The sequence below is a fragment of the Rhincodon typus genome, chromosome 45 (assembly GCF_021869965.1).
Source record: "Rhincodon typus isolate 14 chromosome 45, sRhiTyp1.1, whole genome shotgun sequence".
NCBI classification, from domain to species: domain Eukaryota; kingdom Metazoa; phylum Chordata; class Chondrichthyes; order Orectolobiformes; family Rhincodontidae; genus Rhincodon; species Rhincodon typus.
Window position 1 is genome coordinate 8,497,796 of NC_063376.1, and position 25,246 is coordinate 8,523,041.

At 45.8% G+C, this 25,246-nt stretch overlaps 1 protein-coding gene across 1 annotated transcript in view; it reads right to left on the reverse strand.

The window, feature by feature from the left end:
• Nucleotides 1-20,208: 20,208 nt before the first annotated feature.
• snapc2 (small nuclear RNA activating complex, polypeptide 2) overlaps nt 20,209-25,246 on the reverse strand; it is a 39,775-nt gene continuing 34,737 nt past the window's right edge. The window contains exons 5-6 of the mRNA XM_048620197.1: nt 24,443-24,719; nt 20,209-21,804 (exon numbers count right to left, since the gene is read on the reverse strand). Coding sequence (XP_048476154.1) covers nt 20,987-21,804; nt 24,443-24,719 — 1,095 coding nt within the window. The 3' untranslated portion in view covers nt 20,209-20,986. The remainder of the gene's footprint in view (nt 21,805-24,442; nt 24,720-25,246) is intronic.

A 25,246-nucleotide genomic window follows, 5' to 3' on the forward strand; every position in this document is an offset into this window, starting at 1 on the left:
GTGTTGGAGAAAGTCAGTCAGTCTGGCAGCGAGACAGAAACAGAGTTAACAGTTCAAGTCTAAAGCCTCTTGGTTTGAACTGCAGGAGCAAATAACTGCAGATACTGGAGTCTGTGCTAAAAGCAACAAATGCTGGAGATCCCAGCCGGTCAGACAGCATCCATGGAGAGAGAGCAAGCTAACGCTTCGAGTCTAGATGACTCTTAATCAGAACTGAAGTGTGGAGGGGGACAGCATTTATGCAAGAGTTGCAAGGTCGGGGGGGTGTGAGGGTGGTGGAGTGTAGAGTGCTGGTGGAGGAAAGATGCTGATAGCTCAAATTAAGTGATGGGAATGTGGGAATGGCGGAACAATGGTGTGTCTAACTGCCAGACTTGAAAGAGGAGGCAGTCCCACTGGGGTTGGGGGGGGAGGAGATAAAGGACATGACAACAGAGAATGTAACAAGTAAAGCTAAAAGAAAGGGAAGGAATGGGAGTGGGTTCACAATCTGAAGGTGTTGAACTCAATATTAAGTCCAAAAGGTTGTAAAGTGCCTTGTCTGAAAATTAGATGTTATTCCCCCAGTTTGCGCTGTGATTCACTGGAACACTGCAGCATGCTGAGGACAGGTAAGTGGGCAACCGAACAGGATGCTGTGTTAAAATGGATTGTTACAGTGGTTTGCCAGCAGAATTGTATCCTTCATAAACTTCAGCTTCTCCAAATCTCTCGTGCCCATATTCCAACTCTCAAAAGATCTCGTTTTCCCATCACGTTTGTAATCCACAACCTATGTTGCCCCATGGTGTGGCAATGCCTCAGCTTTCACAGTTTTATCCTGATTGTCCGAACTTTCCCTTGTCCTGGCGAACCTGCACTGCACCTCGTTGAAAGGTTGAGTTTAACCCTTTATTCCCTGTTTAGGCCAAATGAGATAAACGTTTGCTTAAACATTGATGCAAGTGAGAGATTTACACATCTAATAATGGTGCACAGCTCAAACCTTCATGACAAGCACAAAAGTTTTATTCTATTTTCACAAGCTTCCAATCGAATATTCCTACAGATAATGGTTTCCAATTGAAAGGTTACACATTTTCGCCCCCCAAGTCTCTATCCAACCCAAACCCTTCCAAGCCTGCAACCACTACCATCGAGAAGGACAAGGGAAGCAGATGTGTAGGAATATCACCCCCTGCAGGTTCCCTCCAAGCCACCCTCCATCCTGACAGAATCGTAGAAAATAGGTGCAGGAGCAGGCCATTCAGCCCTTCAAGCCTGCACCATGACTCAATATGATCATGGCTGGTCATGCAATCTCAGTATCCCGTTCCCGCTTTCTCTCCGTACCCCTTGATCCCTTCAGCCACAAGGGCCACGCCCAACTCCCTCCTGAGTATATCTAACAAACTAGCCCCAGCTGCTTTCTGTGGTACAATTCCACATGTTCGCAATTCTCTGAAATTCTTCCTCATCTCAGTCCTGAATGGCTAACCCCTTATTCTTAGACTCTCACACCCCGCCCCCCTCAAGTTCCTGGACTTCCTGCATCTAGCCTGTCCAGTCCCAGCAGGATTTTATATGTTTCTACAAGATTCCTCCCATTCTTATAAAACTTGACACTGTTTTTTGCTCGTCCTCTGTCGCTGAGTCACAAGCCTGGAACTGACTTGCTAACAGCACTGTGTGTGAGTGAGCGTGTGTGTGGGGAGGGGGGGAGCGGTGGTATGAGTGTGTGTGTGTGTCTGTGTGGAGGTATGAGTGTGTGTGTGTCTGTCTGGGGGTATGTGTGTGTGTGTGTTTGTGAGAGCATCTGTGTGGGTGTGTGTGTGTGAGTGTGTGTGTGGGGGGGATATGAGTGTGTGTGTGGGGGGTTGTGAGTGCGTGTGTGTGTGTGTGTGTGTGTGTGAGAGAGAGTGTATGTGTGTGAGTGTGTGCCAACAGCAGTGGAATTACAGCCAGTCAAGTACTCACTGCCACCTTCTGAAGAATGGGCAACAAATGCTGGTCTAGCCAGCAATGTTCACATCTTATGCTTGAATAGATATAAGTCTTGTTGATCCTTCTTAATTCCTAACTTTTAGCTATTTCAAAAATACTCATCTATTTTATAGAGTCACAGAGTCATACAACATGGAAACATACCCTTCAGTCCAAGCAGTCCATACCGACCATAATCACATAGTAAGCTAGTCCCACCTGCTTGCTCCTGGCCCATATCCCTCCAAACCTTTCCTATTCATGTACGTATCCAAATGTCTTTTAAATGTTGTAATTGTACCCGCATCCACCACTTCTTCTGGAAGTTCATTCCACACGTGAACCACCCTCTGTGAAAATAATTTGCTCTTCGTGTCTTTTTAAATCTTTCTCCTCTCATCTTAAAAATGTGCCCCCTAGTCTGGAAATCCCCCGTTCTCAGGAAAAGACACCTGCCATTAACTCTAACTATACCCCTCATTATTTTATAAACTTCTTTCAGGTCACCTCTCAATCTGGTCCAAATTAGCTGAGTTCATGCTTTGGGTCGAGCAACCCTTCCTCAGAACTCCCAGCTCTAAGGAAGGGTCACTTGACCCGAAACATTAACTCTTATTTCTGTCCACAGATGCTGAATTTTTCCAGCAACTTCTGTTTTTGTTTCTGATTTACAGCATCAGCAGTTCTTTCAGGGTTTTAGGTGAGTTCATGCTTGGTTATGGATCTACAGCACAGAAAAATGTCTCTTCGGCCCATCATTTGCCCACCATTAATCTCCTTCTGCTACTGTTTTGTCCACTCTTTAAATATATCAGCATCTCTCTGCTACCATCAATATATCTTTCCTTTATCAGCTATCAGTTAGTTTGAAGATCCTGAGGAACGCCGAGAAATTTTACCAGATTAGATGCTGATGGCAACAAAGGAGGGAGAGGAATTGAATACAGAAGTGGGGAGGCTATGCTTCAGTCAAATAGGGCACTGGTGAGACCACATCTGAAGAACGCTTCTTCAGCCAGAAAGTGGTGAATCTATGGAATTCACTGCCACAGAAGGCTGTGGAGGCCAGGTCATTGAGTACATTTAAGACTGAGATAGATAGGTTCTTGATTATCAAGGGAATCAAGGGTTACGGGGAGAATGGGGTTGAGGAACTTATCATCCATGAATGAATGGCAGAGCAGACTCGATGGGCCGAATGGCCTAATTTCTGCTCCTATGTCTTAACTGCACATAGTATTGGTCACTTATTTAAGGAAAGGACGCAATGCATTGGAAGCCATTCGGAGAAGATTTACTACTTTAATGCCTGGAATAAGTCAGAAAGGTTGGACAAGCTAGCCTTGCATCTGCTGGAGTTTAGATTAAGAGCTGACTTATTTGAAACATATTAAGATGTCTGAGGGGACCTGATGATGTGCATGTGTGGAGAGAATGTTTCCTCTTGTAAGAAAATCTAGAATTAGGGGTCACTTTTTAAACAATACTTTTAAAACGTGGCAAAATATTACTTCTCAAAGGGTTTCAGAGATAGTAGGAACTGCAGATGCTGGAGAATCTGAGATAACAAGATGTAGAGGTGGATGAACACAGCAGGCCAAACAGCCTCAGAGCCTTCTCCTCTGATGCTGCTGGGCCTGCTGTGCTTATCCAACTTCTCAAAGGGTTGTGGGTCTTTGATACGCCTTCCTGGAAAGGCGCTGGGAGCAAACTCCTTGAATATTTTGAAGCTGGAGGTTAATACATGAAACAAAAACAGAGGTTTGGGGAAATGCAGCAGGTTTGACAGCATCTGTAGAGAGAAAAAGAGAGTTAGAGTTTGGAGTCTTCAAAACTGATTGATGGAATCTTATTAAACCAGGAGTGGGGGTGAAAAGTTATCGGGGTAGGAGAGAACGAGGATTTGAGGTTACAATCAGATCAGCTATTATTTTGTTGCAGGGCGTAAGTGGCTGAATGACTCCCTGGTGCTCTTCGTTGACACGTGTCAGTGTGAGAAACAGGAAATGCGTATCTTGTCTTGAACACATTTGAGAGAAATTGGAGGTTGGAAATGAGTAAACCGTTGGCAAATCCTCAGTGTAAGAATCTGAGATGGTGTTATTTGGGGAGGATATTTGGAGAATACGTTCATCAGAGTGCGCTAGGCACAGAAAACATCTCGAACTGCTGGCAAAATTTGCTTACAAGGTGGCCGTCTCAGTGATTATAACCGCAAGAGGAATGATGTTCCCCGCACAAAATTCCCCTTCCTCGGGTTTTCAACTGTTTACAGAGGATCCATTCGCACAGTGAGATAAACAGACCGTTTGTTTTATTCGAATGCATTTCCTTTTCGAATTTGCTCTGGTTCTGTTTGTGGTTACAGTCTCAAGTTACGTATCGGAGCCCAGAAAGCAACTAGAGAGGAACTGAGAAACTTTTATTGAATACGTGTGGGATAGCGCACAGGGCTTCTGTTATTAAAGGAAGCAAAACAACACTGTATCCTTGCGATAGGGAAGTGACTATACTGACTTGTCCTAAGTCAGGGCACGTGAGTATCTGTTCAACAACCCGGTGTCAAATTGGCGCATTGAGGGAATAATCAGTCAAATTAGGGCACACTTAAAAGGAATAACAGACGGACGCACTCCCTTTCCTTGACCATAATTGGCCATTAATGGGTTTTCAACTTTAGTTACCAGCTAGTTAGTCACTGGTCAAAACACATAGGATTTGGAAAACTTTACACACAGTGAGTTTGGCCTTGTTAACAATCTTGTCAATAGAGATTGAACTACTGCTTCAACTTTGGATGTTCAACACATTATAGCACAGCGCTCATTCAGACAGCTGGCGCAGACATGATGGGATGAATGGCCTCTGACTGAACTGACAAGTGGGTGGTAAAGACAACACCGTTAAACCTAAAAAAAAAGTGTGGTTTATCTCAAATTACCCCAAGGAAGCAAAGTATCTCAAAATTTCCCACCACCAACATCATGGGGGTACCATTGACCAGAAGCTCAACTGGACTCATCATATAAATCCAGTGGTGACAAGAGCAGGTCAGAGGCTAGGAATACTGCATTTGCATAACTCCCCTCCTGAGTCCCCGATGCCTGTCCACCAATGGCACAAGTCAGGAGTGTGATGGAATACTGCCCACTTTGAGTCATAGAGTCCTACAGCACAGAGACAGGCCCTTTGGTCCAAACTGGTCCTTGCCAACCAAAATGTCCATCCACGCGAATTTCATTTCCCTGCACTTGGCCCTTATCCTTCTAAATCTTTCCTATCCATGTATTCATCCAAATGCCTTTTAAATATTGTTAATGCACCCACCTCAACCACTTCCGCTGGCAGCTCATTCCATATGCGTACCACCCTCTGTGTAAAAAAGTTGCCCCTCAGGTTTCCATATATTCTTTCCCTTCTTACCTTAAACTGATGCCCTCTAGTCCTTGATTCCTCAACCCTGGGAACCCTGAATGTGTGCAGCTCCAACAACCCTCAAGACCATGCAGGATACCCATCTCCACAAGCATCCACTCCCTCCGCCACTAACGCTCAGTAGTAACAGTGTGTACCATCGACAAGATGCACTGCAGGAATTCAGAAGCCACACGACACCAGGTTATAGTCCAACAGGTTTATTTGAAATCACAAGCTTTCGGAGTGGATCCACTTCACCTGACAAAGGTGGTATCATGTGATTTCTGAATTTGTCCACCCCAGTCCAATACTAGCCCCTTCATATCACTGCAAAAATTCACCATGGCTCCTTAAACAGCACCTTCCAAACCCAAGCCGAATTCCATCTTGAAGGACATGGACAGCAGGTTTGTGGGAATACTTACTTCCTGCAAGTTCCTCTCCTACTTGAAAATGTATCGCTGTTCCTTCAGTGTCCCTGGGTCAAAATCCAGGAATTCCCTCTTTAATGGCATTGTGGGTCTACCTACAGCACGTAGACTGTGGCAGTTAGGGAGGGAATTCCAGGATTTTGACCCAGTGACACTGAAGAAACAGTGATACATTTCCAAGTCAGGATGGGCGAATAGGCCAGAGGGAAACTTTCCTCGGAGGTTGTCAGCTGCAGATATACATTTCCCAACTCTCAAATTTGCACAAGACAGGCTCTTCTGCAAGTATCTCACAACATTCAAAGTGATCATGTCCAACTCTTCAATGTGTTGAGGAATGAGTATTAACTGAGTGGAAATCTCCACTAGGGTCAAGGGAATGCTTATGTTCATCTGGGAAGTGGGATCACCACGCAGAGAGAGGCCTTTTGGTCCATCATGCTGGTGCTGGCTCTCCGTGAGAGCAATTTGGCTAGTCCTACTCTCCTGCGCCTGCTCCCCCTTTTTATCTCTTTCGATGAGCTTTCATTGCTTGACTGGAAAATAGTCAGCACCTCACTTTTTTACATGATGTTACCAGTGAAATTAGGCATGAACTCAAAACCTCAAGGGCTTATAAACTAAAACAAGGGACTCAGAAGCTGGAGATCCAAAACAAATTGCTGGAGAAACTCAGCAGACCTGGCGAGAGAAAATAGAGTTAATGTTTTGAGTCTTGTGACCTTTTTTTTGAGATTCCAACTTAAGTTAGAACACATCCAACTTAGATAGATTCTCTTAGGGAGCCAGATGGGGTTTTCCCCTGACAGTCAGCAACAAGCATCATTAGACACTTAATTCCAGATAGTTATTGAATTCAAATTCCACCATCTGCCACAGCAGGGTTTGAACCCATGTTCCCAAATGTTATCTGGGTTTCTGGATTAACAGTCCAGCGATAACACCATTAGGCAATCACCTCCCCATGTCTTACTTTGGGCTATTTCAGAGGGCAGTTAAGAGTTTACGGCATTGTAGTGGGTCTGGAGTCACATGTAGGCCCAGACTGGGTATGGTGGCAGATATCCCTTCCCTAAGTGGAGCAGAGGGATTTTTACGACAATAGCTTCATAATCAGCATGAGACTTTTAATCAGAAGTTTGACAAAGAAAAATCGAGTTTAAATTCCAATGAATGATACAAACCCAGATCTCCATAAGAACACAAGTCTGAAAATTACTAAGCCAGCGACATAAGAGCGAAGCTATTGCCTCCACACATACAGAAGTCATCTAGTTGGCGCAATAATACTGATGTTCCCCATTGAAACACAACTTGTGAGTTGGATAATAGCAAACTAACATGTACTCTGTTAATTCATCAAGGATTGCACAACCTCAGCCATCATAATGCCGTTGGGAGGAAGGATTCAATATCTTTTGTTGCTGATTGCTAAACTTCAGAATATGACTTACAGGAAAGTTGCACTTCGTGGCAGACCAGAACAAAAACACTTGCTGCTCTGAAGCAATTCAGCTAAGTCATGCAAACCATGTGACCAGGAATCAGGTCACTCGGCATCAAGTCGCTGACAGTCAGAGAAACAAATATAATAAATGGCACTGCCTCACCACCACACCGCGGCCCTCCTTCAGCACTGACCCTCCGACAGTGCGACACTCCCTCAGCACTGACCCTCCGACAGTGCGGCGCTCCCTCAGCGCTGACCCTCCGACAGTGTGGCGCACCCTCAGCACTGACCCTCCGACACTGCGGCACACCCTCAGCACTGACCCTCCAGCAGTGCGGAACTCCCTCAGCACTGACCCTCCAGCAATGCGGCACTCCCTCGCTGCTGATCCTCCGACACTGCGGCGCTCCCTCAGCACTGACCCTCCAACAGTGCAGCACTCCCTCAGCACTGACCCTCTGACACTGCGGCGCTCCCTCAGCACTGACCCACCGACATGATTAAACGTCTGACAGCACTAAAGTAATGGGCCTGCTTTGCGCATCAGAATTTAATATCAGTTGGAGGAACAGTTTTTATCAATATACAACACTCTTGGCATCACATGAATGATTTTACAGTGTTATAATTGTTCCAATGTTCATTCACCTGGTTAACATAATGTTTTTTTTTTGTGTGAAGAAGAGAAACACTGTCATTATCTTATCAGCTTGTAAGGTCCAAATAAGTTTAGAAATGGAGCAGACTGACATTGACACCTGGAAACCAGCCATTCATGAGTTAATAAAAAGACATTTTCTCCAACAAAAGGTACTTTCAATATAAAATCATTTAAATTTTCTTCAACTGAGAAAACAGCATAAATTTAGATAAAAAAAAGAACTTTCTGTGATATGAAAAGAATCCAATCCTACTATAACTTTCTTTTAAATTCCTACTGGGCTCTGGTTACAGCAGATCCACCATTCTAAAGTGAAAGGAAAAGTCAGAGTAAGAGATAGGTTTTTGGGGGATGGGGAAAAAATGGGAGGGAAGAAACTGGTGAAAATTACAATGTTAAGGAAAGGAATATATTATCTAAGCTGTCCTGGGAATCCTTGATGTGGATATAGAGGAAACTTTTCTCTGTATCTAGCCCCTTTTGCTCTTGGCTTCATTGATTGATTGATTTTATTGTCACGTGTACTGAATGACAGTGAAAAGCTTTGTTATACGAGCGGTACAGCAAGCGAAGGACGTACAGATCAAAAAGCCTTAGAGGCATACAGGTTACTTTGCAGGTTATGTTATTTGAGGCTAGAGTCCATTCAACAGTCTGATAACGGCCAGAAAGAAGCTGTTCCTGAACCTGCTCGTGCGTCTGCTAATGTTTGGTGGAGATAGTGTTGAGTGAGCTTTATTATCTGTTTAAAATTGTTGAAGGTGTCTTGCTCTGTGCCTAGAGCCCGTGCTGTGTTTGTCCTGGGAGCATTTGAGGAGGACAGCTTGGAGGAGAACTGGCTGGGGGGTGGTGTTCCCACTTACCTGCTGCCTTTGTCTTTCTAGATGGTGGTGGTCATGATTTTGGGAGGTGGTCTCTGAGGAGCCTTGGTGAATTTCTACAGTGCATCTTGTTGATGGTACATGCTGCTGCTGAACATTGATGTTGAGGGAGTGAGCATTTGTGAATGTGGTGCCAATCGAGTGGGCTGCCTTGTCCTGGATGGTGTTGAGCTTCTTGAGTGTTGTTGGAGTTGCACTCAAAGAACAGTACAGCACAGAAACACGCCCTTTGGCCCACAAGGGTTGCACTAATGCATTTAGTTTAGTGCCTTTCTAAACTAAAAACCTCTTACCTCTACGTTGTCTGTATGCCTCTGTTCCTTGCGTATTCATATATCTGTTGACTTGCCTCTTAAACATTGCTTTTTTATCTGTCTCCACCACTTCCTGACTGCGGATTCCAGGCACTTAGCACCCTCTGCGTTAAAAAAAAAACCTCCTCTCGCATCTCCTTTAAACTTACCCCCTTTTTACCTTCAACTTATGTCCCTTTGCCTCCCTCAGCATTCTGGGATGGATCCCATCAGATCCTGGGAACTTAGAACATAGAACAGTACAGCACAGGAGCAGGCCCTTCGGCCCATGATATTGTGCTGAACAAGATGCCAAATTAAACTTATCCCTTCTGACTCTTCTTCGTCCATACCCCTCCATTCCTTGCATATTCATGTGCTTATCTAAAAGTCCCTCAAATGCCCCTATTGTATTTGCCTCCACCACCATCCCCTGGCAGCGGGTTCCAGACCCCTACCACTCTCTGTGTAAGAAACGTGCTCCTCACATCTCCTTTGAACTTTCCCCCTCTCACCTTAAATGCATGTCCCCTAGTTTTAGACATCTCAATGCTGGGAAAATAGATTCTGACCATCAACCCAACTAGGCATCTCATAATTTTATAGACTTCTATCAAGTCTCCCCTCAGCCTCCACCGCTCCACAGAAAAGAACCCGAGTCTGTCCAGCCTCTCCTTATAGCTCATACCCTCTAATACAGACAGCATCCTGGTGAGCCTCTTTGGCATCCTCTGCAAATTCCCCACATCCTTCCTGTAATGTGGTGACCAGAATTGAATGCAATACTCTGTGTGGCCTAACCAAAGTTTCATAAAGCTGCAAAATCACTTCCTGACTCTTGTACTCAATTCCCTGACCAATAAAGGCAAGCATGCCGTATGCCTTCTTTACCACCCTATCTACTTGCAAGGTCACTTTCAGGGAGCTATGGACTTGAACCCCGAGATTCCTCTGTACATCAATGCAGTTCATAGTTATATACGTTTCCTTAACATTTGATCTCCCAAAGTGCAACACTTCACACTTGTCTAGCTTAATGCTTTTCAAAACACCCAACACCTTTTTAAATCAACATGCCCTAGAATAACAACACACTCACTGTCTACCATGTCCTTTTTCTACAGTGTCCATTTCGACTCAGCATCTACCAAGTCCTTCTCCTTTGTGACCTTCATTTCCTTCATTGACAACCCCAACAATTTCATACCCACCAATATACAATGCATTAGAATTTGGCTCAAGCCTGTTTGCCCAGGACATTCTATAGCCCTTTTTAGCCCTCCTAACTTCTTTTTTTGAGTTCTTTAACATTGTATTCTTTGAGGGCTCTGTCTGTTCCTAAACCTTATGTATACCTCCTTTTTCTTTCTGACTAAACTCTCAATTTCTGTTGTCATCCAAGGTTCCTGAATCTTGTCATCCTTATCCTTCATTTTTGCGGGAACATGCTGGTTCTGAACTCTAATTAACTGAACTTTAAAATATTCTCACATGACAGATGTGGATTTACCTTTAAACAGCTGCTTCCAATCTACATTCCCCAGTTCCTGCCAAATATTGTGGGAGTTAGCCTTTCCCCAGTTTAGTATTTTCACTTAAGGACTATTCATATCCTTATCCATAAGTGTGGAGGTCCCAGTGTTGCTCTGGGATGGATGAGGTCAAAACTCACACAATACCAGGTTATAGTCCAACAGTTTTATTTGAAAACACAAGCTTTCAGAGCCTCGCTCCTTCCTCAGGTGTTAGTAAGAGAGGTGACATCAGGCATAGAATTCACAAGCAAAAGATCAAAGGGTCATAGAACTGATGTGAATGTATTGAACAAACCTAAGATGGCTGTTAAATCTTTAATCAGTAAGAAAGGAGATGCAGGTTTCAATTGATTAATGTGTAAATCCAAGAATTTCTTTCAAGTCACTGCCTCCCCGACTGAAACTTCAATCACCTGGCTGGGCTCTTTCCCCATGATCAGGTCTAGTATGGCCCCTGCCATTGTTGGGCATTCCCTCCAACAGTATCCAAAATAGTATACCTGCCTGAGAGGGGCATAGCCACAGGGGACTCCTGCACCATCTGCCTGCCTCTTCTAGAAGTCACCGATCTATCTGCCTCAACGTTGTGTGTGACTGTGTCTCTAAAACTCCTGTCTATGACGCTTTCTGCCTCCTGCATGCTCTTAGGTGTGTCGAACTGTCACTCCAACTCATCCATGTGGTCTGACAGGAGCTGCAATGGGACACACTTCCTGCAGACAAGGGGACATTTAAACTGTCTCTGATTTCCCACAGGAGCAGCAGAGAAACATCCCACCGTCTGCCATTTTTAACCCTCCAGCAACTACTTAATTCAAAACAAATTTCTACTAGTTTGTTGGTGAGAGAGACACAGAATATGGTGAAACAGAGAAAGGGATTGTGCACCGTGTGTCACCTCAGTTCTTCAAGCGAGAAACAAGCTAAATATAGTAAGATGAGAAGGGATTTGAAGAGAACACAGCTGCCAAATGATATGAGGAACACAGTGTAGAGCTTCGAAAGGGCATTGATGTTCAGGTGGAATGGGTGGATAGGTGACAGTTAAAGTTCAAGGTGAAGATGAATTTGGTACAAAGAACACGGAGATACAATATAAAATAGAAGGGACTATAATAGAGGGTATACAGGAACAGAGAGACCTGGTGATTATGTACACAAGTCGTTAAAGGTAGCAAGACTATTCGAAAGAGCTGTTTAAAAAAAGTGCATAATGTGCTAGCCTTCATAAATGGGGCCTCGGAATTCAAGAGCATGGAGGTTATGCTGAACTTGTATGAGAAGCTGCTTAAATCCCAACTGGAGTATTGCATACAGTGCTGGGTGCCAGACGATCAGAAAAGATGTGAAAACATTGGAGAAAGTGCAGAAGAGGTTTGCAAGAATGGTTCCAGGGATGAGAAACTTCAGCCCATAAGGAATGACTGAAGAGGTTGGGGCTGTTTTCCTTGCAGAGAAGTCTAAGAGATTTACAAAAGCATGTGGTACATTGGATAGGAAGAAACTGTCTCAGCTCGTAAAAGAGAAGAGAACAAAAGGGTGTAGATATAAAGTGTTTCACAAAAGAAGCAAATGTGAGATGGGAAATATCTATTTTCTTACTCTGCAAGTTGTTTGGCTTTGAAATAAACAGTCATAAAGTATGGCAGAGGGAAGCTCCGCTGAGGCATTCAAAGGGTATCAGACGACTGTTTGAATTAAAACAGTGTGGGGGTTACAGAGAAAGGACAGGAGATTGGCACTTAGTTAAAATGCTCGGAGACATAACGGGCTGAACAGCCTCCTTCAGCCCAGTAAAAATTCTGATAAGCAATGGCCTTGATAGTAGGCTCATGCATTCCATGAGAAGGAAGAGAAAACATGGAAATTTGGAGCAGTCAATATAAAAGGTGACTCAAAAATCTTCTGAGATAACAAGGTGTAGAGCTGGATGAACACAGCAGGCCAAGCAGCCACGTCAGCTTTCAGAAAAGGGTCTGAAGAAGGGTCTAGGCCCGAAACGTCAGCCTTCCTGCTCCTCTGATGCTGCTTGGCCTGCTGTGTTCATCCAGCTTTACACCTGGTTATCTCAGATTCTCCAGCATCTGCAGTTCCTACTATCTCAAAAATCTTCTACCAGTTAGTTAGAAAGAGCCAGTGTGGGTCCTAATCATGATAAGAAGCTAGTACATGCTTAAGATGTGAGAATAAGGTTAAGATACCAAGTGCATGAGTTTTGATGATTACTAAGGAAGTAACCTGAAGGAGTTGACAGATATATGAATAGGCAGGGAATAGAGGGATACGGACTATGTTGAGATGAAATGTTTAGTTTAGATAGGCATCATCTGTTGGCACAGTCTTGGTGGGCTGAAGGGCCTGTTCCTGTGACTGTACTGCTCTTTGATTCTCCTTCTCAACCTCATCCCTCACCTGAGGCATGGTGAACCTCCAGTTAAACCATCACCAGTTGTCTCTCTCTCCCATAAGAGATTTTTTCCTTTATGCATTAATGGAATGAGGGTGTTGCTGGCTAGGCATTTATTGTCCATCCCCGATGGGGGGTTCAGAGTCAACCACATTGCTTTGGGTCTGGAGTCACATGTAGGCCAGACCAGGTAAGGATGGCAGTTTCCTTCCCTAAAGGACATTAGTGAACCAAATGGGTTTTTCCCCCTGACAATCGACAATGGATTCATGGTTATCATTAGATCCTTAACTCCAGATTATTGAATGCAACTTCCACCAGCTGCCATGGCAGGATTTGAACTCATGTCCCCAGAATGTTATTGGGTCTCTGGGTTAACAGTTCAGCGACAATACCACTAGGCCATTGCCTCCCCTATGGTCCAATGGGCAACTTTTTTTTTTTACAAAGGATGTGGATGCTAACAGAATATGGTGTTGTGGACCAGACCAGGTCCTCTCAAAATATTTTAAGGTTATTTTGTCCTTTTTTTTTCTGAAGAGAGGTTTTAAGGCAGAGGTGCCAAACTGTGAGGCCTTCAGTTTGTTTTTTAAAGTTGGAACAATGGAAGCAGCCTGAATGGGTTGAATAGACCTGAACTTTTTCTTATTTTACAGGTAGACGGGAAGTGCTGTGTTCCAGATGCAATGTGACTGGTCAAACTACTTGATGTTAAGCAAAACATTATAGTTATGGACATTATAGTTAAAACACAAACAAAAGAATGAGGAATTTGGAATAACTTAACCACTGGAAAATCTAACTGAATAATAGATACAGTACTAATTAATTACAGTACTCACTAATTACTAATTAATTGTTCCAATATAGTAACATCCTATAAACATAACCCTTGGCAAAAAGGTAAATTCAGACACACGTTCTCACATGCAGTTCCCCAAGCCAGGAGGAAGAGACAGATTCTCACATGCAGTTCTCCAATCCAGGAGGAAGAAACATCAAGAGAAATTTCAGAGGGTGTCGCCACCAGGTGAAACTTACTGAAGCTTCCAACTCTTTTGAGACCCCAAAGGCTTCTGATGGTGGTGCTAATGGGGTGAAAATTGACTGACAGGATGCAACAGAAAGGCTAACTGTGCTAAGGACTGGAAATGTTGTTGTTTTGTCTGGAGTGAGTGCATCCCAAATGATTGGGGGGGTAAGGGAGCTGTGCAGTGGGGCTTCCTTTATTAATCCAATCCCACCTTCCGAAATGGGGAGGTCCTAGAGGAATGGAAAGCATGAGACTCTTGTTCAGGAAGAATTATCGTGCCATTTTTCAGACTAACAGGACACCAGCTGAAAAGGATTTTACATTCAGTAATCAGGAGAAGGCGGTTGGAAATCAACTGACAATTTGGACTGTATTGAAGTTAATTCAGGTTTACCAGCTTGGATCTTATAGAAGGCCCATCAAACTGGAGAGTCATAGAGATGTACAGCATGGAAACAGGCCCTTTGGTTCAACTCATCCATGCCGACCAGATATCCTAAATTAATCTCGTCCCATTTGCCAGCATTTGATCCCATATTGCTCTAAACTCTTCCTAATCATGTCCCCATCCAGATGCCTTTCCCTATAGCTCAAACACTCCAACCCTGGCAACATCCTTGTAAATCTTTTCTGAACCCTTTCAAGTTTCACAATATCTTTCCTATAGCAGGGAGACCAGAATTGAACACAATATTCCAATTAAGGCCTAACCAATGTCCTATACAGCCGCAACATGACCTCCCAACTCCTACACTCAATTCACTGACCAATGAAGGCAAGTGTACCAAACGCCTTCTTCACTATCCTGTCAGCCTGGGACTCCACTTTCAAAGAACTGAGAGCCTGCACTCTAAGGTCTCTTTGCTCAGCAACACTCCCTTACCATTAAGCATATTAGTCCTGCCCTGATTTGCCTTTCCATAATGCAGCACTTCTCATTTATCTAAACTTTATTTTTGATGAATTAACAGCAAAGCATGATGAAGGAAATGCATTCAATGCTGCCTGTATGGATTTTAAGGAAGTGTTTGACAAGGTGCTTTTTATGGAAAGGCAAATTGCAGGGGCAATTGGCTTAAGGATCAAAAATATGAATCAGCTAAAAGTTTGCTTTTCATACCAAAGCCAGTGGTGTCCCATTGGGTCAGTGCTAGGACCACAAAGTTTTTTTTTGGGTTACGTTTAAATGCCTTACTCTGGAACACAGGCCAAATTTTCAAAATGTGACAATAAGACCAAACTTGGAGGTGTAGCAATCAGTGAGGATGATTAAAATCTCCTGCAACACTAACACAGTTACGACAGCAGAAAGGTCAGATGAGTTGACAGATAAGAGAGAATTAGAAATAGATTTTATTGTCACGTGTACTCAAATGCAGAAGTATATGAGTGCATTGAAGAGCGTACAATATTGCCATTCCTGGCACCATCTCAGTTACAAACGTACCTAGGTACTAAATCGAAAAATAAAGAAACAAAATTAAAAGTTAAACATTACTGTCCTTCTCAGTATTAAGTAGGAAAATAAATAAATAAAGTTAAAAATTCAACAAAATAAAAACCTAAAGAACTGCAGATGCTGTAAATCAGAAACAATAACAGAAGTTGCTGGTAAAGCTCAGCAGGTCTTGCAGCATCTATGAAGATAAGGATCAGAGTGAACGTTTCAGGTCCAGTGACCCTTCCTCAGAACTGCGTGTTAAAAATTCAACAGCCTTTCTTAGTCACACTCCCTACAAATCACTACAAACAAACTCCCTACAAACACGCCCTCGAAATCCTCCACATTAGCCTGGTCTCCAGGGGCTGCCCACTCTTGCCACCTTCAGATGCCAGGGGAAAATCTCTCGCCACCGATCACAGCGTGATTGAACAGAGTGAGACATACAAGGTTACGGCTGCACAGGAGGTGTACAAAAGCAAGGCCAACATTAGATTTGAAATTCGAGATCCATTCAGTGATCTAATAACAGCAGGGAAGAAGCCAGGGGGACATCTCTCGCCACCATGTTAGGCTCGCTGATCCCTACAATTGCTCAATCTCCCATGCACTGGGCTAGGTCTCCTCCGCGCTCCGCAATCTTGCTCTCCACAGAAGGTAAAGCAGATCAAAGTAAGAAAAGTGAAAGAAGGGAAAAAAAAGTAAAAGCCAATGAAACTCCAGGAAGAAGCCCTCACGCTGCGCTGCTACCCTGCCTCCATCTTGAGAATTTCTCAATTGGCAATTGACATATCCATAAGGGCCCTCACTAACTTTCATTGATGCATCATAGAAAGTATTCTATCTGGATGCATTAAGGCTTGGTACGGCAACTGCTCTGCCCAGGACCGTAAGAAACTACAGAGAGTTGTGAACACAGCCCAGACCATTATGCAATCCAACCTCCCATCCATTGACTCCATCTACACTTCTCGTTGCCGTGGAAAAGCGGCCTACATTATTAAAGACCCCTCCCAACCCCGGTTATAATCTCTTCCAATCTCTTCTGTCAGGCAGAAGATACAAAAGCTTAAACACATGCGCCAACAGGTTCATGAACAGCTTCTTTCCTGCTGTTATTAGATCGCTGAATGGATCTCGATTTCAAATCTAATGTTGGCCTTGCTTTTGTACACCTCCTGTGCAGCCATAACCTTGCATGTCTCACTCTGTTCAATCACCCTGTGATCTGTATATCCTTGTATATTATAATCTGCCTGTACTGCTCGCAAAACAGAACTTTTCGCTGTACATGTGACAACAAAAAATAAAATCTAATCAAATCAGAAATCAAAATTAAATCTGAATTTAATACTCTAGGACTCTATCTGATGTATTTTGGGAAAAGGGACAAAAGATGCAATATAGACTTAATGGCAGCATTCTAAAAAGTGTACAGGCACTTGGGGATTTATGCATACAGGCCTTTGAGAGTAAGGTGAGCATATTGGACCTTAGGCTTCATAAAGACACTAAGCACCAAAGCAGGAAACTATTCTGAAATACACAAACACCTGGTTAGGCTGCAACCTGGAGTTTTGCATCCAGTTCTGGTCAACTCATTTTTGGAAGGATATGAGGGTGCTTGATTTGAGCAGTTTTTGAATTCATCTGTGGGAGATGGGTCTCAGTGGCTGGGTCAGAATTTATCCCAATGTCGAGCTGCCTCTTTGAACCACAACAGTCCTTGTGCTATAGGTACAGCCACAATGGAGGGTGGGAGTTTGATAAAGGTAAAAGCTTATAGGATCCAGGATACCTCAGCAAGTTGGATCCAAGATTGGCTTAGAGACAGAAGACAGAGGGTGGTGACAGAAGGCTGTGTGACTGAAGCCCAGTGTGCCAGGGTATACCACAGGGATTAGTGCTCTGTCCATTATTGTGATAATATCTGTGATATTCATGAATGATATAGACGAGAATGTGGGTAGGCAGGGTGTGGAATGATAAGTAAATTTGCAGATAACACAAAGATTGGCCAGGTAGTTGACAACAAGGTGGAAAGTGCTAGGCTACAGGATATAAATAGTTTGGTCAGAAAGACAAAACATTGGCAGATGGAATTTAACCCTGATTAATGCGAGGTGATGCATTTTATAAAGGAGGAACAAGACAAAGGAGTACTCAACAAATGGTAATTCACTAGGAAGCTCAGAATAGAGGAATCTGGGATGCTTGTCTATCAATCCTTGAAGATAGCAGGACAGGTTGATACGGTAGTTCAGAAGGCATTCGGGATACTTGTCATTATTAGTTGTGGTATAGTTATAGCAGCAGGTAGGTCATGTTGGAACAGTCCAGGACTTTGGTTAGGCCTCAGCTGGAGTGCTCTGTGCAGTTTTGGTCACTGCACTACAGGAAGGATGTGATAGCATGGAGACGGTGTGAAGAAGATTTACCAGGTTGTTGCCAGGGATGGAGGAGTTCATCTATGAAGAGAGGCTGGATAAGCTCAGGTTGTTTTCTTCAGAGCAGAGAAGGGGGAACCTAATTGAAGTGTGTAAGAATATAAGGGACATGGACAGGGTGAATAGAAAGCAGCTGTTCCCCTTAATCGAAGGGACAATAACAATTTTACAATGAAAAGCAGGTGGTTTTTGCAAGGAGTGCAGGGATATGGATCCAGGGCAGGCAGAAGGGATTAGTTTAATTAGGTGTCATGTTCGGCACAACATCGTTCCTGTGCTTTTACTGTTCTACGTTTTATGGTTTAAGAGGAGATTTGAGGAAGCTTCTTTCACTCAGATTGGTGGGGATCTGGAATACGCTGCCTGGGAAGGTAGCAAACATGGAAAACCTCACAACCCTTTAGGAGAAAAGTGTGTGCAAGAATACCTGATAGCATCATAATGTTCAAGGCTATAGGCCTAATAAAGGAAAGGGAGACTACTGTAGGTAGCAGCATATCTTTGACAGCACAAACTGAATGGGCCAAAGGGGCTTTTCTGTACTGTACGATTCTGAGGACTCTGGAGAAGGCGGAGATGGACCATCCACTCAGCATTTCTGTATGAAGATCATTGCAAATACTTCAGCCTGACATTTTGCATCGAGGTGCTGGACTCTTCCATCGAGGACGGGGATATTTGTGAGTTGTTTAATTGTCCACCATCATTCACAACTGGATGTGACAGACTGCAGAGTTTCGATCTGATCCTTTGGTTGCAGGATCACTTTGCTCTATCACTTGCTTCTAATGCACACAAGTCGTCCTGTGGTAGCTTCACCAGGTTGACACCCATTTTTAGGTCTGTCTGGTGCTGCTCCTGCACTCTCTGTTGATTCCCCCGACTTGATGGTAACAGTAGGATAAGAGTTACACCCAGCAGAGAGGTTACAGATTGTGTTGGGGTACAAATCTGCTGATGACCAGTCTTGAGTTAATAGATTTGTTCACTTTCTCCCATTTAGCATGGTGAGAGTGCTACAAAACAACGTGAAGATGGACTTTGTGTTCGTAATGGCTGTGTAGTCCTCATTCCTGCATACCGTAATGGATAGATTATTGAAGATGAGGTCCAATTTAGTGTTTCCCTCACCACCTATCCTGGACAGGGTCTCCCAGCTACGTTCTTTACAGCCCGACCAGCTCGGTCAGTAGCTGCTACTGAGCCACTCTTGGTGGTGGGATGTTTTAAGTTCCCCACCTTAAGTGTATCCTGTCCTCGCCACCCTCAGTGTTTCCTCCAATATTGTCGAACATGGAACAGTACTGAGTCACCAACAGAGGGAGGACAGTATGTGGTAATCAATAGGAGGTTTCCTTGCCTGTGTTTGACCCGATGTCATGAGGCCTCACTGTGTCCAGAATTAATGTTGAGGGCTCCCAGGAGAACTGCCTCCTGACTATATATTACACTGGGTCTATACTGCCAGTGGGACAGGTAACACCTAGGGGTGGTGTTGTTGCAACATTGCATATAGCCTATGGTTCTGATTTTATGTCAGTGAGTCAGCTCTCCCAATGTTCAGCACTACCAGAGCTACAGGGATCGAACAAGGGAGCCAGACTGTCTCCGTTACATTACAGAGTAACAGGCCTCTTGTTTCCAGAGGGAATCATGGGGTTTCTATTGGCATGGCGAAGGATTTTTGAGACTGGTGGGCACTACAGAGCCCGAGGTACATCATCATCCTGGAGAACGTGATGTTGATTTCAGTTTCCATTACTGCACACTGCTTCTGTTATATTGCACCACTGGGGGCTGTTTAACCTAGGCAATACAACCTTCACTCAGCCCCCTCCTTCTCCCTCACCCCAGGGTTAATCTCCTACCCCCTCACTCTGGGGTAAATTTCCTGCCCTCTCCCTCACCCCAGGGTAAATCTTTCCCTCAACTCCAGAGTAATCCACCCTTCTTTCTCTCTAATGTTGGGGTAATCTCCCTCACCTTAACCCCAGAGTAATCTCCTCCCCCTTCTCTCAACCAGGGGTAGTCTTCCCCCCTCCTTCTAACACTGGGGTAATTCCCCCCACCTCAACACTGGGGTAATGCCCCCCACCCACCCCATTGCTGGGGTAATCTCCCCCCCCTTCTCTCTAACCACGGTGTAATCTCCAGGCCCCTCCCCCAAACTCAGAGTAATCTCCCAACCCCCAACCCCCAACCCCCAACCCCAGCGTAATTTGCCCAAACCTCCCCCCCCGCCCCGGACTCCAACCACCAGGTAATTCCCCCATACTCTAAAACCACAGTAATATTCACACTCTGATCACAGATAATTGCACAAATCTCTCCAATCCTGCATAATCTCTCCCCTCTCTCTCTCTCTGTCTACTGTCTGTTGGGGTCAAGTTTCAGTTGGGGGACACCTTTTAATTGCTGTAAACGCCTTTATTTCTGCTATAACACTGATCATTTTCGCAAACAGGACAGACCAAAAACCATAAGAATTTATAACAAATTTTAAAATCGAGCACAGAAGGCATCTGGACATCTTCCAGCATCAGTACAAGCTCCAATGGTGAAGAAACCACTTCCTCAAGACCTGCCAAATCTTAGGGCCCTACGGCAGGGGATCAGGGGTTAATCCTCTGCCCTCCCGAGAGGAGTCAGCAGATCAGTGGGTCAGCCCCGGCCTCGTGGGAGGAGGTCAATGGGTCACGGCTGGGCTCCAGGAGGTCAGCGTTGGGCTCTCTGGGAGAGGTAAAAGGTCAGCGATTGACTCTCAGGAGAATGTAGTTGTGATCGGGGTCAGTGGTGGACAGAGGTCAGTGTTGGGCCCTCTGGAAGTCAGGACTCAGGGCTCGGCTGGACACGGCTCAGTGTTGGGTCATTGGTAGGAAGTCAAAGGGTCAGCACTGAGCTGGACAGAGGTCACTGTTGGGTCCTCAGGATGAGGTCAGTGCAGGGCTCTGGGCCCTTAGGAGGAGGTTGGGGGTCAGCGCTGGGTTGGACAGGGATCAGTGTTGGGTCACTGGTAGGAGGTTGGGGGTCAGCGCTGGGTTGGGTCACTGGCAGGAGGTCGGGGGTCAGCGCTGGGTTGGACAACGGTTAGTGTTGGGTCACTGGCAGGAGGTCGGGGGTCAGCGCTGGGTTGGACAGGGATCAGTGTTGGGTCACTGGCAGGAGGTCGGGGGTCAGCGCTGGGTTGAACAGGGGTCAGTGTTGGGTAACTGGCAGGAGGTCGGGGGTCAGCGCTGGGTTGGACAGGGGTCAGTGTTGGGTAACTGGCAGGAGGTCGGGGGTCAGAGGTGGGCTGGACAGGGGTCTGTGTTGGGTAACTGGCAGGAGGTCGGGGGTCAGCGCTGGGTTGGGCTGCTGTAGACAACGAGCCTGGTGCGGATGTTCCCAGATCAGCAGTGGGACCCTGAGAGGCTGTAGGTGCCTCACTTCTGACCAACAGCTTTACAGGGAGGCGGAAGGGGTTCAAAGGGCACGGCATGGGCCAATCAGATTCCAGAGCTGGCACAGCAGCTTTGCTAACCGTAGACTTTGACTGGCCGGGCTGAACTGTGTGGGGACTCTGCAATTGGTGGGTCTGGGCTGCAGGGAGGAGTTGAGCAAGGTGTGCAGGCAGGACGTTATGTCCTGAGGCCTGGACCTGCCCTGTTAGAATGACACTGGCCTGCGCAGATGGGGGACCTGTCTGAACTGGGCGAGCAGGTTGCGAGGGTCCCTGATCATGCCAGCTTGAAGCAGTCTGGGTCAGCTGGCTGTAGGTGGCGTTCATGTGGCTCCACAGTTCCTGGCAGTTCAGAACTTGTATCTGGTCTGGGAGAGACATCAGCAGGTCGAGGATAACTGCAGATTCTAGGGGAGAAGGAAGAGGGTCAGTCGAGGCACATCTCATGTGCGACAACATAGGAACAGGAGTAGGCCATTCAGCCCCTCAGGCCTGTTCTACTATTCAATGAGATCATGGCTATTCTGTGGCCTAACTCCATATACCTACTTTTGGCCTGTATCTCTTAATACCTTAGCTTAACGAGAATTTATCTATCTTAGATTTAAAATTAACAAGGGATCCAGCATGCACTGCTGTGTGTGGAAGAAAGTTCCAAATATCTACAATCCTATTAGGAGAGGTTGGGACTTTTTTTCCCTGGAGCATAGGAGACTGAGGAGTGACCTCAGAGGGCTATAAAATCATGAGAGGCATAGATAAGGTAGACAGCAGACAGCTTTTCCCCAGGGTAGGGGAGTCTAAAACTAGAGGGCATAGGTTTAAGGCGAGAGGGGAGAGATACAAAAGGGTCCTGAGGGGCAATTTTTTTTTCACACAGCGGGTAGTGAGTCTCTGGGATGTCAGAGGTAATGGTGGAAACGAGTACAACTTTGTCATTTAAGAAACATTTCGGCAAGTACACAGACAGGATACATATGGAGGAATATGGTCCAAACACAGGTACGTGGGACTAGACTAATTGTAAAAACCAGCCAGCATGGGCAAATTGGGCCGAAGGGCCTGGTTCTGTGTTGTGTACCTCAATGGCTCTGGTAAATGGTCTGGCCCTAATTTTCAGATGATATCCCCTAATTCTAGAATCCCCAACCAGTGGAAACAGTTTATTTTTACCTGCTCTATCTTTTTCTGTTATTACCTTGAAGACTTGGATACATCACCTGTTAACTTTCTAAATTCCAGCGAAAACAGGCCTAATTTGCACAATCGATCCTCAAAATCCATCCCTGAATGACATCCAGGTGTCATTCTTAGACACAGACAACAAAACATTGAACGTTTGAGAAGTTAGATGCATTTCGCAGGATGAAAGGGATCAAAGCATGTGGGAAAGAAAGCGAGAACAGGGTACTGAGTTGATGATCAGCCATAATCACACAGAGTGGGGCAGCAGACCAAAAGGGCTGAATAGCCTACTCCTCTTCCCTATTCTCTTTGTTTCTACTAAGAGGGTTGTTCAAACGTGACAGGGGAGATAGAGGAGAGCTAGTGCTGGGTGATACATACCGGTAGGGTGGTGGGGTGCAGGGAGACGGGGTCGTGAAAGGTCGAGAGAGGAACAAGGTTCAAGAGGGAATTCTCGGGATCGACATGGTCTCGCTCGGGGTGGGAGGAGGGTGGGTCGGGAAGGCAATTGAGGTCACGGGAGGGTTGGCAAGTGGGTGTGAAGAAACATACAGCAAGAGAGAGGAGGGGACAGAAGCAGCGTGTGAAAGATGGGGTCAAGAGAGGCAGGGCCGAGGAAACGGAGTGAGGGGTGGGTATGGAGAAGAAGGTAGAGATGGGCTGGAGGGGAGGGAGAGGGATGGGGTAGCGGGAGTGGGGGGCGAGAGCATAAGGAGCGAAGTAGGGAGACAAGTGCGAGGGGGAGGGACAGAAAAAGAGAGAAACACCATCCTCCATTAGATAAACTGTACATTTCATAAACACGACTGGCAGCTCAAATGTCAGACAGCATCAGACTGCATTATCATTGTTTTAACTCCTGATGAATGAAAGGCATCCAAGAGGCTGGGAGGGGGTCTGGGGTAGGGCTGTGGAAAGGGGGACGGGACAATTGGGTAGGGGTTTGTTAGTGCAGCCGGGGTGGGGGAGAAGGGTGATCATGTCTCCATGAGCAGGCTCGAAGGGTCGAATGGCCCACTCCTGCTCCTATTTTCTACGTTTCTATGGCAGAGGAGAGGGCTGGGTGTGATGGGGATGTGTGTATGCACATTTATAATCAGTCAGTACAGAAAACCCTGCCTCACCCTCTCTTCGGGCAATGAACAACTTCACACTGGCTCACATCTGCCACCTGCTGGTGAGCCCATGCCAGATTAAGCGTTCCGTACCTCAGTTGTCCCAGATTTCCCTTCCCAGTTAGCAACTGTGATCCCACGCTCCCTCAACCCAACACTGGTCAGTTTTCAATGGTTTGCTGACTTGGCAGCACGGGTTATACACAGACAGTACCTGCTGCACTCCCCATCCTGACCCAGGAATATATCGCCATTCCTTCAATGTCGCTGAGTCAAAACCCTGCAACTCCTCTCTCTGTGTGGCACACAGACTGGAGTGGTTCAAGAGGGCAGCTCACCACCACCTTCTCCAGGGCAATTTGGGATGGACGATAATACTGGCTTGGCCAGTGAAACCCAGATCTGCCGATGGTTAGCAAGAAAAGAAAATATAGAAGAGGACATTCCACCCTGTCAATCTCCTGGAACTACTGCTGTTTGTTCCCATCTCCTGCTGTTAGCTCCAGATACTCTCCTTTTGTTGAGTAAGAGGTCCATTTTCTTTCAGAGTTACAATTAAACCCAGTTCGCACGGAGCCTCCCTCTCAGAGGGCAGTGAGGGATGAAGGCAACATGGGATTGGCAGGATCTTCCTGACTGGTGGGGCAGTCCCGCAGGGTTGAATGGTCTATGATTGGCTTCTCCTTATTCCATTTCAACATCTCAAAGCCTGGTCAGATAGGCACAGGCTGATTCCAATACTCACCGAAGGGCGAGAGCTGTGGCAACGTTGAGCCCCTCGCAGTCGCCGACAAATACTTGTAGATTTTCGCAAAGTCTATGGGTGCGTCCGGGGCCTGGCTTTCCCCTGCTGATGGGGCACTGCCCTCGGTCACGGGGATCACAGAAGGCGGTGCGCTAGACACCAAGTCGGGGCGGGAATCTCCAGGTAACGTTCCGTCTCCCGAAGCTTGCGATGTCGGATCAGTTGGTGCTGCCCGGGATGCCCTGCACCTGGGTTCAGTGGCTGCAATCATCAGGGTCTGTGAACAGACAGCAGAGTTATTGTAATAAGGGACGGGCACAGCGAACATCTCCATGGAGCCTCACTGCATGAGGGTATATGATGGCATATCAGTCTAGTGATAGGAATGCTGGGATAGGGGTGGTGGTTCGAATCACGCCGTACTGTGTATTTGAGTAAAGTACCTGGAATTACTGTCAGTGACAGTGACCACAAAACCACTTTAGTAAACCACTTCCTAAAACTACAAGGTCACTGTTGCAAGGCAAGGGAGTTAGCCACTTGGCACAGAAATGAGGGGCAGGGGAAGTGAGGGGGAAGAAGGGACAGAAAGAAGGGACAGAAAGAAGAGGCAGGGCAGAAGGGAGGAGGGAAGGGCAGAAGGGAGGAGGGAAAGCGAGGGCAGGGGCGGAGAGGAGAGGATAATAAGGTGGTGGGTGTGGTGTGGAAGAAGTGGGGCTGGGAGAACAGGAGGGGAGGATGTTTGAGGCCAAACCATGCAGTTGGTCGGGGGGGGGGGGGGGGGGGGGGGGGGGGGGGGGGGGG